Source organism: Haemorhous mexicanus, chromosome Z, assembly GCF_027477595.1.
Source record: "Haemorhous mexicanus isolate bHaeMex1 chromosome Z, bHaeMex1.pri, whole genome shotgun sequence".
Taxonomy (NCBI): Eukaryota; Metazoa; Chordata; class Aves; order Passeriformes; family Fringillidae; genus Haemorhous; species Haemorhous mexicanus.
Genome location: NC_082381.1, coordinates 65,679,695 through 65,699,048, shown reverse-complemented (window position 1 = coordinate 65,699,048; position 19,354 = coordinate 65,679,695). Strand labels below are relative to the sequence as shown.

The following is a 19,354-nucleotide window of genomic DNA, read 5'->3' as shown; positions in this document are numbered from 1 at the left end:
CGAATGAGTGGGAAAGGATTAGCAGCTCATTATCACTTCTCAAGACAGCCAGGCATTTTTGGTGATTGTATGGTACCTGTGCAAGTGACAATAACAAATACAACTGATCAGAAGATAGAGAATATTCACATTGGAGAGAAGAAATTACCTCCAGGCATGAGGATGCATGAGTTTAATCCAATAGGTAACCATATCCTATCTTTTAAAAAGCAGGTTCTTAATCTTTAGCAAAATTTCAAACACAGGAAAGTGGTTTTGCATAGTTACATGTACACTTATATATGTGTTTGTGTAGTGGGGAGGGTAGGTGTACATACAAACACAGACACTCATCAACTATCAACTTGTTCTGCATCCCTACAAACTTTGTTTCTCTTAGTGTCTTATTTTAGACTAGGTATTATGGGCTTCTATTAAAAAGGAGGTTTTGATTTTATATTCACAATTATTTTCTTACTAAGCTTTAAGGGAATCTAAATGTATTATTTATATTGGTGGCTCAGAGCATTGCCATTTCCGTGTGAGCTTATGGCAGTAGAGTGGAAGTGTATGTTTTAGTTTAGCTTGTGTCTACCATAGTTCCACAAATTGTGTCTGCTTAGATTAGATAAAAAGCAATGTGTAGTCAGAACTGGTCTAAATTGTTTTAGTTTCTACTTTCTAATCAGGATGGTTTTTTTGCTAAATTTCTGTGGAAAAGAGTATAAAACTTCAGAAAGAACACAGATCACAACAAGTTTTTTTCAAGAGTAATACTTATATACACAATCTGCTTTCTTTTCTCAACACTTCTTTATTTTAGGACATTGTGGTATAGTCAGAAGGAGCAGACGTGTCTTTGTTTCATAATACAAATTCTTCTCCTTCAATGAGCTACATTATTATGTGAATATGGATCATGATAGAAGAATATAGGAAAATGTTCTTAAAGCACAACAGGGAACTAAACAGTATTCTTTATTTTAAGTAGCTAAGATAATTATATTAAATGACTCCAAACTATTGAAATACATTTTTTTAACATAGAAAAGATTATGCAGATTTACACCAAATAGCTACAAAAGCAGTTTTTAAAATTAATAACTTTTTGCATCTTGGTAATGATACATACTTGATCAAGGCAGTTACTTTTAGAATTGTATTAGTTTGGGTTTTTTTAAGTGAACATTTTAATACTTATTCCTCAAAAGAAGTCCAGCTCAGAACTGAAATGTCAAGTTAGTTTTGCCCATGAGCTTCATTTTATATCCCTACCTGTAAACATTTTGAAGAAATAAAGCACAAAGGCTTACAAGTAGAAATCTAGTAATACTGTAAATCAGATCAGAAGATACTATACCCACAATAACAGTAGCAATTAACAGTAACATTCATTTGTCTCACATAAAAACATGGGGGGGAAAAAAGTGGAAGTAATAAATTATCCATGCTGGGTTCCTTGAGCTTCACAAAACAATCCTACCCTGTAAAGTATTTATTTCCCCAAAAAAGACATTGCAGTATTTGTCCTGAAAAGCTGTTGGTTTCTTCTGCAGAAAATAAGCTCAATAGTTCTTCCAAAAATGTTATTTTTCTTGCTTGAATGCAAATTTTCTGTATTCTGTGTCATTTTGTGTAGAACTTAGCCTATACACCCTTTTCTTACTACATTTTGTGTTTCCAGCATTTGGAAAACACATCCTACAATTTACCTAGCAGACCCAACAGAAGAAGTGTCAGCATAGACAGGTATTCCTGCTGGAATATAAGTCTAGTTTTGCTTCAGTCACTAAAAGTACTGTTGGCAATTGTCCTGATACTTCCAGTAGAAATGATTCAAATTATTTCACCCAAGTCCCTTTGCACAACACTTTCTTGTTCTTAAGTGTGTTTGAAACTCCCTTTGAAAACATTAAGCTCAAAGACTTTGGTAAAGTTAATTCTGAATTTGAGCTGGAGCCTTTAATCTTTCAATGCTTTAATCAGACTCCTTGGAATACTTTTTTTTCTATTCAATTCCTAGTGTCAGTTTAGACTTTAGCCAGCAGCATTAACTCCGTGTTTTCTGCATTTTTGCAAACCTAATCTTGAAATAGTTAAATTTTGTTACATTTTGTCATGGAGCAGCTGTCTGCTTTCACTTCCTGAAGAGTATCAGGTACATTATGAATAATCTGGAAATCAGACAATTTTCTGCCTGCCTATTCTTTTTTATTTTAATTCCTCTCTTTTAAGTGTGCTTTCAGCTCTTTGTTGTCATCTTGAGAAGGCAAAGTCTGCTTTAATGCTTCTTTTTACTTACGTAAGAAAGAGCTTAGAAGGAAGCTTACAAGCCTTTAGCAAAAGCTTTATCTCTATAATGCTAGGGAAATAGTGAAGGGATTTAGCCAAGAATCTAAGAATGAGTATGTCTCTTGATATCTTCACTGCCAAGAGTGTCTCAGTCTGCACTGCTTGTATAATAGCATGAAGTCATCTTCCATGTAGCATTCATAATCCTTCTTCTCCCTTCCATCTAATGCAGGTAGAATATTGAGACACAAGTAAACCACAGTAATTATGAAATAAAGTTTAAGTTCAGCTTATTTTCCATTATAGTGTGTATTAATGTAGATTTTATTTGTTGTATTTTGCAATTTACTAACTAAATCTGCAAACTAGTGTTATTGAAAATAAAATCTCAGTACTAGATCTGTGCACAATTAAAGGATGTCACTTCAATTTTGTTTTTTGTAAATAATTTTCCTCTCCTTGCTTTTCTAATGCAGGGCCTTATTTTGTTGATAGAGCTCTGAGACTGAAATGGCAACATTTCATGTGCATTAACTGTATGAGAGGGGGAATCCAGGATGCTTAAACATGCAAGTGTGATATTTGGGTGATGCCTATTTGTAATAAAGCTAAAACTGTTGGATTTTTTCTTACAGAGCTTTTTGGGGGTTTTAATTATGTGAAGTTTGGGGGGTTACATCTGGCGTCTTCTGTTGCTTTGCATGCGTACTTTATCTGTTAAAAATCTCTTCAAGCAGAATGCCTTGAGCCTGGAGGATCCATTACTGCTACAGTGGGTATTGACTTCTGTGATTCTACCCAGACAGCCAGCTTCCAGTTATGGTAAGTTCTTGGGAGGGGATGGGTAATTTTTTTCTCCTGGAAGGTAAAACTAGTGTTCATTGGAAGTCTACTTGGTGGTATCAGATTTACTGTTTTATTCAATATTCAAAGAATGAAACAAAATTTACAACGTGGTATACATCCAAGATGTTTTAAGAGAAATAGCACATTATTAGTGTTCAATTTTACTTTTAGAAGCTTTACTTTTTTGTCCCACTCTTCTAGGGATTCTTCGTCTTAATTCCATCTGGAAAAGAGCACTCATGTCTGACTATTCTGCTTTAGTGTTTTGTGTGTGTTCTTCCTTGTAAGAAACAGCAAGTCAAAATGGCACATAGTGTGAGCAGTTTTACTACCCTGCATCTTAATTATGGGTGCTCATGGTCATTGTAACATGACTGCCTGAAAACAACCCCAAAATTTGCCCACCAGTGAAATGCTGTAAATTCTTTTAAATCAATAGTGAGAAACCAAGTGACTGGCTGGCCAGTCACTAAATCTTGTCTAGTATGTCTGATTTACATTTTTTGTGCTCCTTATTGGTGTGTGCAAGATCCTTTTTCTGCCTCCTAGGTTCCAGCAAGGAGCCCATTTACCCTGTGAGAGTTCTGTTACAAACTAGCATTTGAAAATGGGTTAATTTCAACATTGGGAAAAAAGGGATGGGGAGAAATGGATGTGAGAAAACTTGAAACCTTCTTTTAGGGGCTTTTCAGGTTTATGTAGTGTTTTAAACTGTGCAAAAGCACTATACAGGTCTACACATTTTTATTTTTTCTTACATATTTTGAAGTAATGGATTTTTTTATATGTTTTGTTGCAAGAAACACAGCTTTCAATATTCCATTTCTCAAACTTTTCTATGTACAGTAGATGCTCCTGCATAGTCACTTTACACATATTTGTACTCCCAGCAGAATCTCTGCAGCATGTAGTTTGTGCATGTCGTGCTGTTATAGCTGGCCTGTATGCTGTTTGCTGGAATTTGGAAACAACTTTGAACTGTTGCCTGATGTTTATTTGGGAAAGAGGTTCCCTTGTAGGCAGTGGTTTCAAAATTGCTTTAAAATCATATACTCTGACTCTCTTTATCTAAATAAATTTTGAATTTTATAAAAAAGTATCAGCTTGATAGTTTATCAAGCAGAAATATTATTTTTTAAATAAAGCAGATATTTTTCTTTCAAGTACGTAATTTCAGTCTACCAATGATTTGATTTTTAACTTACACCATTTATTGCTAAGAATCTTACCAGTGATGAGGATAAGCAATGTAGCATAACACATTGATTTTATGCAGATCATCACCTTTATGTTTTGGGAGGTCTGCTGTATTAGTGATATATAAAAACTGATTACTTTCTCCAACATTGCCTAGTAATTGTTTATTATTTTCCTATTAGACAAACAAGACAGATCAATATTCCTGAACACCAACCAGACTATGAGTAACATCACTGTAAATAGATTTGCCTCAGACCTCAGTGGTGTATTCATTTTAATGATTTAGACAATGTGAGTCCAATGACAAAAGCGCTCAAGCTAAGTTTAAAATTAAATTAAGAGTAGGAATTGCTTGCTTTGTTCCTTTGCTAATTGATAGGGCCTTGTTTCTTTGCTGTTAGTTCCTATAAAATAGTATAAAAATAGGTAAAATGTTGTTTGCATTAAATTTACTATCTTACACTGAAAACTTATTTTGTTCAAAATCCTACTGATCTTCTGTATCACTGGAGAAACTGTGAAATGAACATCACAACAGTGTGATGTTTTGGGAGCAATGTCTCAAAGAACTCAGCTGCAGTGTCTGTAGCTTATTATACTTTTCAAAAAGCTTTTATCCAAAAGAAGGAATGACTTCTAGAAGTTTGTCAAAATGTAGCTGAAATAATGTGCGCACAGAGGTGCCTATATTCTCATATTTCCTTTTAACATATCTCTATGAAAGAAGTTGTCAGTTATTTTATATTTTTGCTAGAAGCATGCTCAGCTATAAAGTGTTCCTAATCATAAGAATTTTCTTTACGTTGTTATAAGAGGAGCACTTTATCTTGCATCAAATGTAATTGATCCTGAAGCAGTGTAATCACAATTACTCACTTTCTTAATTGGCCTGCCCAAAATCAGAAAATGGAAACCGATCGGCAGTGTTTAAATCAATAGCTTTGTAGTAAAGCTTGTGGGGGTAGGGACATAGTGGTAATGGGTAGATCAATTGGTCTTAGATGCCAATCATGGACTGTGTGTTTTGCATAGCAAACACTACCCTTCTGCTTAGGGATGTGCTGTTGTACTAGTGGTTCGATAAATACAAACTGTATAAAGAAAAAACTAACATGAGTCATAAAGTATTTACATCTTTTTCTGAACTTGTACAAGTCAAGGACAATGAAGGAGAAGCTGCAATATAGAGGTTTGAAGGAATGAGCTTTGAAAGACCTCCTGTTCAAATACTATTTTTGGAAAAAACCTTACCAAGACCACACATCTAATTAAAGTGGGCTGAAATGCCTCAAGTTAAAAACTTTGCCTAATGCATTTATTTAGGATGTGTATTAGGATGTTCACAGCATGTACTTGTAAGGAGAACATCTCTTCATTGTTATTTTTCTTATGCCATCTCCTTCCAGAGGCAGCTATTTCAGCCACATTGGTGTTCTGCATGATAATGCCTCTCAAGCAGAAAGTTAAAGAGGAATAAATGAAGGGACTCAGACTTTAAAAAAGATTTTTTGAATGTTACTCTTGGTTTTTGTGTTACTTTGTTCTCATTTTGCAAGTAGGATATACACAGCTTAGGAGTTTAGAGCAATTTGTTATTGGCTAACTTGTATGCAAAGCAGGTTGCTATCTTGTTGAATTCTGGTTAAAGTTCAGTATATTCACCATCCGAGTAAGAGACCTGAGCCTTAGCTAAGGAGGTAGGCATCAGCTGAGCAGAGAAAAGGTTAGAATGGATTTTTGATATAACAGACTATCTGCAATACTCCACTGACTGTGGAATTACTTCCTTTTTTCCCCATGTCAGATCTTAAAGATTTCCATATCAGTGTGGTTTTTGTGGAATCGTTGAGCTCCTGGTGTTCACCATTTCAACAATCCTACCACTTGTGTTATCTTTACTGTCTTACATGTCTCTGCTTTTCACATATTCTCAAGTCTTTCTCTCAGCTTACTAGTTTTTTGAGATGTCTGAACAAAGATATGGGAGCTTTGCTATGTCAGAATTTGCCCGTGGATCCTTGGAATGAAAATATTTGAATCCCTTGAGATGAAAGAAAAGGAAGGTTATAGAGACAGAGAGTTATAGTACATACATAACCTTACTCTATTTTTTGTATGTGTATTTAGCATTATGAATTCCTGTCCATGTTTGTATAACTCAATAAGCAAATGTCCAATTTCTTGTAGGCATGAGGAATAGCTAAAGGTGAAGAGATGTCCTTTTTGCAACATTAAAAGCTGGAGAAGAAAACTTGTCTTTACCTTGGTTTTCTTATTCTTTTCATCCTCTCTTTCCAAATTATCTTAGTTGTTCCCAAAACCATGAAAGAACCACAGCTTTAAAGATAATTTATGGAGAACCTGGTTCTGTTCTTTTGAAGAGTACACAGGGAGTTGTTTAGCTTTCTTTGAAACTGTTTGGTGTAGGGGAGATGTCAATGCCATGTGTCTCTCTCCCTTGTTTTGACTTTGCATTTCATCTCCCTAGTTTTCTCAAGGCTTAAGGGCAAAAAACACAACCAGAGCTCCCAAGAAGAAAGAAAAATCAAATTAAAGCAACAGTTTTGTGCCTTTCATTCTTTTTCAAAATAATTAGGCAATTGGAAAATAGCGTGACATGACAGAGGTTTTTAACTTGGTTACCTTATTCTGGCATTTCTTAGTGTCCCAGTGTCATCAGAAGGACCCTCTCCTTCTGATGAGGAGAATACATACTCTTGTATGTCCGTTCATTTCGTCTGTCCTCTACTATATAAAGAAAACATTTTCCTGATTACTCCAGAAGAGTCTGCTGTAGCAAAAAGAATCTAGCAATTCCTTAAATGAAGTAAATTCTGTGAATGAGACTTAAAAACTTTATTTAGTCTGCTCTCTGCAGGTTTCATCTTATTGTAGATGCTTTTGCTCTGAATTTTATTTTCAAAGGAAGAGATTTTTTGCAGCATGAAATTTGCTTACTTCACTCTGTGTTGATGTAGAAATCTTCCCAAGCAGAACTTCTACCTGCAAAGCAAGTAAATGAAGAGGGTTGGTTGGGTAGCAGTCAGTATTTCTGTTGAGTGCAAGCATGCATTCAGGTGTAGACGCTTCCACAAAAGCATCTGATTAAAATTATGTAGTGGAATATGTTATGGAATATATTAAAAGCTAATGTTAGAGATGCAGGATTGTCTTCACATCACTGTCACACTTGCATTTTCACTTTTTTCTTGCTGTTTCCTTCCCTAGTGCTTTGTCAGCAGATAACCAAGTTGCTTATAAATGTAAGACAAGCAATCTGGTACTCTTCTCTTTATTTCATTACTCTAAAGTAGTCAGTTGGCCTTATTCCAGAACACAATTATGCCAAGATAAATAACTGACCTGGAAAAAACAAGGCTGGACATGAACAACTGCTTTCATTTGTTCTATTGCTTTGTCCTTTTCTCATGCAAAAGTAGGATGCAGTCGTTTCCTTTCTTCAGCAGAACTAGGAATCAAGTGCCCTATACTTTTCTATTCCATATTTTGTTTTGCAGGAAATTAATTCTCTCTTTGTGTTGCTCTTTCCCTCGTGTTCTTTTTTTTAACATGTGTGGAAATTTTTGTGAATTCAAGACAAAACAGTAAGCTGGTTTGGGATAGATATGTTCTGGACAAGCTCCTGCTGAGAGTGAAGCAAAAAAGGATAGTATAAAGAGCAAGAAGAATATTCCCAGTCTTACTAGAATACTAATTTATTAAAAGCCTTGGAAGTTAAGACTTTAACCACCTTTAACCTGCTATTGTGGAATTTTCAAAGAAGTCATTCACAAGTGTTCATATTATTTACTTTAGTTTTAAAGAAGATTTTGCCATTTCTGTTCTCAAGTTTTTTGTTATGGCAGAGAACTTCTTTACCAGGAGCCCTTCAGAGCCAATTCTTTACAAAAAAAACCAGCTAAACTGAGAGAGAGGGAATAGCCAGGGGTTTCAAATGGCAAGTGCTAGCTGCAAATTCCATCTACAAACATGTGCAGAAATCTTTAAAATGTGCATCTTCTGAATGGTTGAAAGTTAGTTTTGCAGTGTCAGTTATCATGGAGCTAGTAAGTCTTCCTTTGTTCCTGTGGGAGCATTATTGTCTTTGTCTCTCTTTTCATCTTGATCATCTTGATGCATGCATCAGAAGATAAATTCATGTGATACTTGTAGCTGAGTCATGGAAGTGATGTTAGTCTTTTAAAAATATAGTATGTACAGCTTAGCAGTTTTTAAGGAGTCAGTAAGAGTAACAATGTGTAATATAATTTGCCCATAAGTTCGCAATTAAATACATAACCGATTTTGCAAGCTACTGTTGGAAAGGTACTGTTGTCAGACATCCCCAACTGTTTGATCCTTTTAAAGCTTCCCTCTAAGAACTTCTCATTAAGTATTCACATTCCTCTGAGACTGTAACTTACCAATTTATTGCACGTGCTAATAACAGGAAACACAGTCTTTAATTTTTGAAATCAAAAAACATGTTCTGTTGCCCTGAAAAACTTTGGGTATTTTTTCTGGTAAGCTGCTTCACCTTCATCTTTCAGGAAAGTTTAAGCAACACCACCTGAGAGATGCTTCAGTGCAGCTTGAACCAGTTGTCCAGCAGATTTTTAAAAGTTAATGTAATTTTTTGTTTTAGCATCATTAATATTAATTATAGTCTTGAAAATATAAATGAGTAAGTTAAATACACTGAAATTTAGTTCACTAGGTATTGGGGGAAGTTAAGTATTTGTATTCCAAGCCTCAATTTTATTCTCAAATTTCTTCATTAGATATCTGATGAAATCTCCGTCTTTGGAGATACTTAGAGCTCAAATGGACAAGGCCATGAACAAAGTGAGCTAAGGTGAGCCTTGCTTAAGCAGGGGGCAGAATCAGATGATTTCTAATGTCCCTTCATATTGTGCTTCTCTGAAATTATGAAGTAACTTTTGTTAAATTATATATTATGAGCTCTCTAATATAAAGATGTAATAAAAGAGATGCAAATCAATAAACAAAAGCTGTATATTTAATCTGTGAAGTGTCTGATAGAGTGAATCTATAAGGAAGGATGATTTTCTATAGCTGAGAAAGAAATTTACTGTAGCATACTGGAATTAAAATCATGCAAAGTAACCCAGATGCTGACTAAAGTGAAATTAAGAACAAAGTGGTTTTGAAGAACAACTAGCAATCAGAATTTCTGTTTGTAGGCTATGAAGAGTTCATGTTTTATCAAAGAATATATATTAGCTATTTATTCACTAGAGAAAATGGAAGTGGAATGTTTGTTAACAGCAGAGGTGTCAAGTGGTCCTCTTGAGCAGTTATGGACATAAAAAATCTGAGCTGTACTCATGCATTTATTCCTTCTTATTGTGGAAATACTGTTATAAGCATTAAAGCAATCTAATAATTGATGTTATAAGTCAAGTTTATGTACAAATGGCATCTCTCCAGTCAATGTAGGACATAAATCATTGTACACAAAATGGTTTATCTGTTTCATGCTGAGTCATATAGAGTACATCTTGCTTAAATATGAAACATAACAACATTGGTTGAACAATCATTTGAACAGTGTCAGTGAAGGTATTGTTGAAAGTGTTAGTCTTATAGTCCAAGTAGTAGGTATGAATAGCAAAAAATTAATGAGGCAGTTGATTAAAGACCCTTCCATCAGCTCTTAAGATGACTGAGTTCTTAATCACTTTTCAAAGGAAAAATTAAAGAAAAAAATACTTCTTGTTTATTTTACTGTGCACTTAATCAGGCTAGACAATCAAATAATCACTGCTCTTTTATTATAACAATGACTTCAGAGATGGATGGTATTTAAGGTAGTACAGGGGGAAAAAAAAGTTTGAATTTGTTAGCTTTTAAAAGCAGAAGTTAATAAATTATTTTTTATAAAGGAAGTACTAAGAGTTTGAAAAATTGTTCCCCTGTATGTTTACTAAATAGCAGTTCTGAGAAAAGTTAGCATAAATGTCCGGTTTTATTTGAACAGCCCATAGTTGGGACTGCACTCATAGGCATAATTATAACACATCAGAAGCTAGAAAATAAGAACATACTAGTTCCTAAGCATTTCCTTTTTAAAATGGGTAATTACGATAAGTATTAGAATTTTGACTAGAATGACTGTAAAATGCTTCTCTGTTTCCAGGTGGCTTGTCTTGCGTCTTTAGTAGGGAGACACGTGTTTTTTCTATATTATGGATCTATAGTGTTGTTTGTTTTCCATCAGTCCATCTTGTTTCAGAACTTTGAAGTTGCAGTAGCATATATTTTAGGTTAGTTTAAATAACATGGATGTTAATGGATGAAATGTATTTTCCGTTCTAATGATTGTATCATTATATTTAAGTAAGATATCTGAGGCATATCACCAATCAATATATATTGGCTATTTGGTACACCAGAAAAAAAAAGGGCAAATGTTCTTTTCTAAAAATTTCTCAGGCCTTAAAGCATTAACAAAGATTCTGACTGGATGTACTGATCCTGAATTGCTAAGCAAATCCCTTATGGTACAGTTAGTCAATGAAACATAGCAGGGTGAATGTATCTTGAGTTTCTGTAGCCTTGAAGAAGTCTCAGACAAAATAGTTGGAAACTCAGAGAATTGAATGGATAGGGAGAGAAAGTTCACTGTATGATATTTATTTCTTAAGGAGAAATGTGTAACATTTAATAGTATTGTGTTTCTAGTGATAGTATTTTTTAACTCTGCCAGTAAAAAACATTCTGCAGTTTTCTAGCATGCTTTTACATTAACCAGTATGCTCTGTGATTTTGTTTAAATATACCAAATACTGTAAAACTGAAGTTATCAAAAATATTTCTCCTTTACTAATGTATTTATTGTTTGGCTTGTTTGTGGGTTTTTTCCCATACAATACCATCCTTTTGTCTGAAATTATATATTTTCTATGTTTACCCCTATTTCTAGGACAGCTGTAGCTGATGACAGGATGCATAACGGTTTTCTCAAAGGATTTGTGAAAGGCACAATAATTTGTCCTTTGCCAGCATTTAGATTGAGTGTGATGCTTTGTAGATCACAAACAAACATTGAATTGAGTAAAAGTTACATTTTCAGAAATACAAGACTATGCCTACCACATTTGTACTGGAGAAAAATGAATCAGCTTTACTAATGTAATAAGTTAGACAGCTTTCAAATTAATAAGGTAGAAATCTTACAGGTAGTTCTTACACTTTTTAATGATTTCACAGAAAATTTGAAACTGATATATGTATATTTATTTATCTATGTTGAAGCATTTGGTTGATTCTCTGTAATTTCTCTTTTCTAGCACAAAGGATGATCACTTCAATGTTAACATTCAGCCCCCTGTTGGAGAACTGCTCCTGCCTGTCACTATGTCAGAGAAAGATTTTAAGAAGGAGCAAGGTGAGAAATACTTCAGTAGCTTCAGTAAATTTACTTGGATGGGACGAGAGCTGCATGCCTTTGAATTTCCAAGCATATAGAAAGTGCTTCCAGTTGTAGCTGGTTGAGTTAGCCTCTGTTAGTATTCAGTCTGACAATTTTAAGTAGTTTAAAAATATCTTGAGAAGGATGTGCCATGATATGATGCAGTCTTTAAAGGATCGATGCCCACTGTTTACCCTAAAACAGTCTTTCAGCTCAAAGACTTGGCTTCCCATCATGAGGTGTGAATGCCTTTCCTACCAGCAGTGAAACAGAGACTTGTGATGCCAGCTCAAGGAAATGAACCATTTATACATTGGTATTGCATCGGATTTTACTATTCTTTATTCCAATACTAATTTTCAATACTGTTAATGTGCCTGTTCCTCAGGTATTTGATGATTGTTTTAATCTTTTCACTTTCAGACACTTCATATATAAAAACTACTCTTGTTGGAATACTGTTTTTTATACTTCTGCATTCTACTAATAATGTGTTTTCAAAGAATTTAAGTCTCTTATACTAATCCAGGCTCAAACCCCCGTAAGAGCTTTTAGTGATTTGAATATTTTATTCAAAATAATTAGAGAAAATTGTGCCTAGGTTTGACCTAAGCATATGTGAAATGGAATAGTCAATACTGCTGTCCTTAATTTGGATATGATTCTTGGATATTTTAAAATATAAGTGGTTACATTTTGGATGCACTCAAATCTAGTAATGTTTACTCATATATCTCAATGTATGGGGATTTACATGTGTATGTCTCTCCACATTGAGATGAGAATATGCCCATGGGATCCTGTCTCATTGCTGTGTAAGGCTCAGAAACTCAGTATATCTATCAAGCAGTCAAGAACACCAATGAGTAATGTTATGTATTATTAGTTATTGCTTTTGAGCATTTCTTGCTTTTGTGTTTTTGAATTATTAAGAAAGTAGTTAAAATACTGTCTAGATCGTTTGCAGTTAAGCTTATGGCTGCAGTGAAAAGTTAAGATTGTGCTTTGTTTTCATAACCAATTGATACTTATTTGCTATTCTTACCCTTTGCTGGCTAAAGCCTGCCTCTCTGCTTTATACCTGCTCAGCAAACCAAGGTGAGTGATTGAACGAGGCTGTGGTACATTTATTTTAAACTGTTCCCTTCTAAAAATTGTAGCTGAGATTGTAGTGAAAAGAAGGCAGATTACTGTGCTTCTTCCCTCCCTGTTTTTATGTTTGCTTGCTTTGTGATATTCTGATAGAGTTTTTGTATGCTTTACTGTGACTGAGGGCTTTTTTTCCTCCTGACTGGCCATACAGAACCATGAGCACATAGAAGAAGTGTACTTGGAGAATAGCTGTGGTCCTCTGTGGAGCTGTTGCCAAAATTCCTTTTTCTTCTGCCATTTTACTTCTATGGTTGTTGATTATTTGTCTGAATAAATCTGGCAGCTGTTTGCTATGTTTAATAGAGCAGAAAGGCTACTCTGAATAAAGCTATTTGAAAATTTGTTTATATGAAGTATTTGTAAATCCATGAAGGTCTCTTGGCATTTCTGTATCGCTCGCTCTGTCTTCCTGAATTCAGTCTTTGATACAGGACTTTGCAGGCTGGCAAATTTACTACAGGTTTAAAAACCTTTCCTATTCCATCTTTTTTCTTATGGATATCAGCTGTATCAGAATATTCTTGGTAACAGAGGTCTTAATTCTACATTTTGCATTAGTATTTATTACAAAGCTTTAAGAACAGGTAGCATATGGGAAGAATTACTTTGTGTTCTTGCTAAATGAAAAATCTAAATTACAATCATAAATGCAGGGCAATTTAGAAGTTGGTGTATGCAATTCTATTTTGTGTTTAACTTAAATTTGCCTGTATTCTCCAAATGAATCTGATTTATGTAACTTGTTTTTCACTTGTCATGCTTTTCCTTTCCTTTTTTTTTTTTCTTTTTTTCCCTTTTATTTTTTTCTCTTTTTTTAATTTTCTTTTTCTTTTTTTTTTAATTTTCTTTTTTTTTTTTTTTGGTTGGTTTTGAAAATGTTTCAAGTCCTGTATCTGGAGATGCCTGAAAACAGATAGGTAAAAAATAGTGAAGGAATGAGAATATTAGAAATGCACAGAGAGAATGAAAATATGTATGGGGTTTAAGGATTTTTACATCTAAATTGCATGTGTAACCTAATAAGAATGCTAAAGAGAAAATAGCTGGTATTAAACTGCAATGTGGAAGACAATTCATTGCTACACATCTTTACTCAATTACACTCTGCTGTTTTGCATTGTCTGTTACATTTGTATATGTCCATTTTCTTCCTGATGGCATAAAGAGAGAGGAGCAGACAGGTTACTGAATATTCATGGCTGTGAAGGTTATCTGGTGGTAGCAGCAGAACCTCAAAAGCTGTTTTTGTCCACATGCTGTGCATGATATGCTTAGCTTTGCTCTTTCCTTTCCTTCTGAGCTTGGAATCCTCTGGTGAAGTAGTTCCCCAGAGAAGCAGCTGAGTTAGTGGTTGTTGTGATTGACAATTTGGAATGAGGGGATTAAAATGATAGTATTAAACACTCTTTGCCTTTTTGCTCAAGTATTTTTTCTGATCCTTCAGGACTCAGAATCTTATACGCTGTTTTACATTGCATCATTTACATTACGTGTAAATGTAAATTACATTTACATCCATGAAAAGTTGAGTTGCCATAGCAGGAATTCTGCATGAGTGGAGCATTTACTATTGGGAACTCTGTATCCAGATTTCAACTTGTCTGTTGTTTTTAAAATTCAGTAGCAAAACTCTCCTGCCCTCAGTTCAGAACAGGACTAGTTTGCTGGCTAGCATACCTTGTTATCCATCACTGTAATTTTTCCAATTTAATCTTCTTTTATTATTTAAAATACATACAGTTATTTCATCATATCAGGTGGCTAACCCAGACTAATTGCTGCTTTGTGCTCAGGCTAGAGTTTTCTTGGATTCTTGTGTTTCAAGCAATATTAAATGTGTCATGTGATTTTTATAGCTGGATATTAGTCAGAATTTTTATGATGGTGTTTTTAAAATAGGCAATTAAAACTACATTAAGATTTTTTTTTCTCTAAAGAGACATGTTTTTAAATAATTTTGTCAACTTTTTTAGAAATGTATACCTGAATCACATTTTTAAAAACCCAAATCAACACCAAAACCCAATCTTGGTTAAGTAAAAATATAGTTTACCTAATTTTATTAAAATTGTATATATAAAATTTGTTTTCCTAACAAGCAGGATGCTAATTCTTTAAATGGTTGGACATTTACTATTTTCTAGCCATTGACTACCCCAAGCAATCATATTTGATGCTCCTTAATTAGAGTCCCCTTTTTTATTTCCAGGTTCTTTTCCACCTCAGCAATCGAGACAATACATTTGCTTACCACGCTGCTCTCCTAAGTGTTCTTTTGCATGTAAATTAATCTTGATTCAGTTTACACTGTCATGCTGAGTGGTACAAATTGCCTATAACAATAAAACAGCATGAGTTAAAAATAAAGGGGGGTGAAAAAGCAGATTGAATGTGTGCCTTACTTGATAGGATGTTACTTTGCTTTATGCCAATACATTAGTTGACGATAATGAATCTTCTGTTCTGAAAAGCATGGTTTAGTTGATTTTTTTAATTTTACTTCAATGGAGCAGTACCTTGTCTTTTATAGAACAAGTTAGACAAACCATTAATGACAAGAGTGTTAAGGTTAAATATGAAGCAATGCATTCACTTCTCTGAGTGCTATCCATCTTTCCATTTACAGGAGCTTGACAAAAGTACTGGCTTTGTACAACATTTCCTTTAATTACATGCTGCGGGAAACAGGCTTTTAACATAAACATAGTTGCATTCATTTATTCAGCATTTGCTCTTCAGTAGAGCTTAATGGAGAAGGTTTAAATCCTAAATAAGTACACATATCTCTCAGCAGTGTTATGTCAGTCCCCGTGCTCTGCCTAAAAGCAGTTTTTAGTCTGTGTATGTAGTTTGTAAAGGTTTTGCCTAATAGTTAAACAATTTGAAACAGAACGTTCTACTCAAGATAAATCTGATTGTTATAAAAGTTGTATGCTGATTTTTGTTCTCTTTCAAAATATCTTATTGTTTACTTATCATCTGTTCCATTTTTACTTTCATATTTCTTATTCTGTGACAGCAGCACATTCCAGGGCTTTAAAATGCTGGATTGATTGTTTTAATTGTTCTTATTAAGCATCTTGGTACTACTATTTTACCTGGGTTAGAACTGTATGTGCAACCCTAAAACATTGGCCTTTTGAGACTTTTACGATGTTTTCATTGTGAGTGTGGCTTCAGATGCTTCATATTTCTGCCTGAAGTACCGTGCTCCTTTGTTTGTCTGCATTTTCAGCTTCTGAACATACTATAAAAAGGCACTCACAGTGTTGTTTGTATGTTTGTGTTTTAATCAACATGAGCATCCAACAAATCATTCTTCTAAACAATGGATATTAATAGAAAAGCGTGAGTTTTGTTTAAATGTCCTTGAATGTCATATCCCTCTTTACTTTTTCTTCATCATATGTTTGGATATAATCTTTATATTTCTGTTCCATTTTGTAGTGATATTCAAATAATTTTACTCAAATAGTTTATGCTGATATTTTAGAGAGCTGGATACAAACTGAATTTACCAGGTTCTAATGTGCTGACTTTCTCTTAAATAACTAAATTGAACCAATTACTACTATCTGAATTTAAAGATAATTTTTAGCAATTGGATATGGAATTATAATTAAATGTATGATTGAAAGATTATAAAGGATTTTTATTTATTTTCTTACTTAAGCTGGACCTTTCCAAATCAGTCTTACTTAATATTTAATTTCTGCATTTGCATTCTTCTTTTAAATTAAGCTTTTTATGAGAAAAAAAAACTACCTTGGTTTCACAGTTGCATTAGTATCACACATGTCATTGTTCAGCTCACTGAAAATTACTAATTTGTTTCTGATAGTAGGTCATTGCAAGTAAGACATTAATGTAAGGTAATTATGTGAGTTCTTATGAAATTGTTTTCTCAATAAGTGATCTAACTTTTAATGCCTTTTTTTTTTTTGTTTAGATGTCTACTATTTTGGTTTAATGCTAAATAAGTGAGCAAATCTTACTGTATTCATAATGAAATACTTAATGTTTCAGGAATGCTGACAGGAATGAATGAGACATCTACTACAATAGCTGTTGCTCCACAGAACTCTACTAGACCTGTAATAATTGAGAGAGTAGTGAAAGCAGCAAACCTGGGTGTAGTCCCTTCTGGTCAAGATAACATACACAGGTAAGATTGTATGTTGTTTAAAGTACAACCATCTTTTAATATTAATTTGTTAGTTCAAAATTCATCAACATTGATAATATTAGGAGAATTTTATTACCTATACCTCTAAGGAAGAAGGTACCGATTATACTGAAATATATAATACTAAGCAGATAGTAACTTGAGACTATGTACTCTGCAGCTCATTAATTGAGTGTATATAGAAGTGTCTCTACTTTACTGTACACAGAGGAAATTGTCCATCCCTTGTTTTGTTTCAAAGGGAAGAGGTAGCCTTTTAGAGCATAGTACTTTCAAGAAGGTTTTTGGTGATTTTTGAACTTTAGTTTCTGTTTCCCATATAAGTACCCTGCTCTAGTTTTATCATCTGTGAGGAGCAATTAGTTTTCCTACTTGATTTTTTTACTTTCTTACATATGTATCTGCAGAAAAAAATAATTATTAGCCAAGAAAGTCATTGGCCCTGTCAAATTTCCAGCTTTTACTTGTAGATTACTCCATTTCTTCTAAATGCTATGATACAGAATGTCAGTGAAATTGATGCAATTGTTGGTTAATGACAGCTTTTAATGTGATTGACTCAAAATATTTAGTCCTGTGAATCTGTATGGCTTCTCACTTGTGGCAGGATCAAATTGGTTAACCTGGTCTTGAAATAAGAAAAAATACATCTTTCTTACCATCTACCAAAATGTTCGCTAAATTCTGAATTATCTCTAGTCCCCTATATGTTACTATTCAATAAAAGCAAAATATCTTCTTTTAAAGAAAACAACAATGCTTTTCTTTGGAATTTTGCTGACTGAGATGGCGGTTTGAAAGGATGAGAATTCTGTAGCCTACACATGATTAATAACCTGATATTGTTGGATGTAGTCTCTTTTGCATTGCTGGGCAGTTGTAGTGCATTGCATTAACATTAACCCAGCTGGATTTTCCTATGTATTTGATACGGTTAATGATAAAATTCTGTTTCACCATAAAAACATGGCACAGCTAGTGCAATTGCACTGAAATGATTGTCACTGTTGACACCTGATCCTCCATGAAAGAGTCCTCATTTGTTGCATCCCTGAGGGATCTCTATAGCCCGTGTTCTCAACATCAATTCAAAGACTAGGTGAGAGTGTCAATCAAGAGAGACTGAAGTGTCTGCTGCCTACAGGTGCTCTCCATCTTTACCCTATCTATCACATGAGACTTATCACATAGGCATGGATTGTTTTGTTGACTGAGTCTCAAAAAGGCTCCCTAAAATAATAGCCTAGCTCCTAGCTCAGCCACAGGTTTCCTGGTTGTAGATAAGTTTCTAATTTGATGGTGTTTTCTTTTGCTCTTTTGGTTTCTTTTAAGGGAAGTTTACTACAACAGGGTCTATAACCAACAGTAAATATATTGAAGATGCGCTTACTGTTGGGTACACTCCTTCAGAGACAGTGCTTAAGGGCATGTTTGGGACAAGTGAAGTATTCAGAGGGCTTCAGAACATCCTGAAATCTTCTTTGATTTTTAGATTCAACATACAAAGTTTTCAGTCAGCCAGAATAGTTACAGAATAGACTGCAGAATAATCCATCAAGCAAAACAAATAGTTTATAACAATTTAAGTGGCCTATGAGAAATGACCAGCAGTTGATAGGCATTTTGAAAACAGTCCTTTGTTTTCTTCACCGTTAAGTAAATGGAGTTCACAGATATTATGTAGTTATAATTCCACCTAGATTTTACTGAGCAGGAACATTACCTAATTGATACTGTGATACCTGTTAATCTTTAAAAAGTAATGATTCATAATTAAAGTAGATTCACATGAATGAATATTTGAGATAGGTATTAGATAATTAATCCTTCCAAAATGCTGAAAAAATGACAAAAAAAAAAAAAAGTGTGTGTGTGTGTGTGTAGATGTATGTATATTTATGTATGTATGTAAGGTAAACATGTTTGGATTAAATGAACTCTGTCATGAGGGGAAAAAAATCAAATCTTTTCTGGCAGAAGTCTCATGGATACAAGAATTGTGACTTTTATTTGATACACAATTTCAGAATAATAAAATAAACAGTCACCTTTTATCTTGTCTAAGCAGTTACAGATTCAATGAAAATACACTAAAGCTGAATTTTCTAATTTTTTATAGGATTGTCATTTGTCTTGTTTTATTGCAAGTGATATTGCAGAAAAAAATTACATCCAAAAACTTTTAGCTCATCATGCTCTTCTGTGAGGACTGCTTTGTCTGACTTCTTGGAAAAAGCCTTTTTACAAAGAAAAATAAGTACTGT

At 33.9% G+C, this 19,354-nt stretch overlaps 1 protein-coding gene across 2 annotated transcripts in view; it reads left to right on the top strand.

Moving 5' to 3' along the window:
• The window catches only part of AP3B1 (adaptor related protein complex 3 subunit beta 1), a 155,869-nt gene that overhangs the window by 125,372 nt on the left and 11,143 nt on the right, over positions 1-19,354 (top strand). For both annotated transcript variants that reach the window (XM_059836743.1, XM_059836742.1), the window contains exons 23-26: positions 1-184; positions 3,009-3,093; positions 11,631-11,728; positions 16,931-17,069. The exon at positions 1-184 is cut by the window's left edge and continues 48 nt beyond it. In XM_059836743.1, the coding sequence (XP_059692726.1) occupies positions 1-184; positions 3,009-3,093; positions 11,631-11,728; positions 16,931-17,069 (506 nt within the window). The remainder of the gene's footprint in view (positions 185-3,008; positions 3,094-11,630; positions 11,729-16,930; positions 17,070-19,354) is intronic.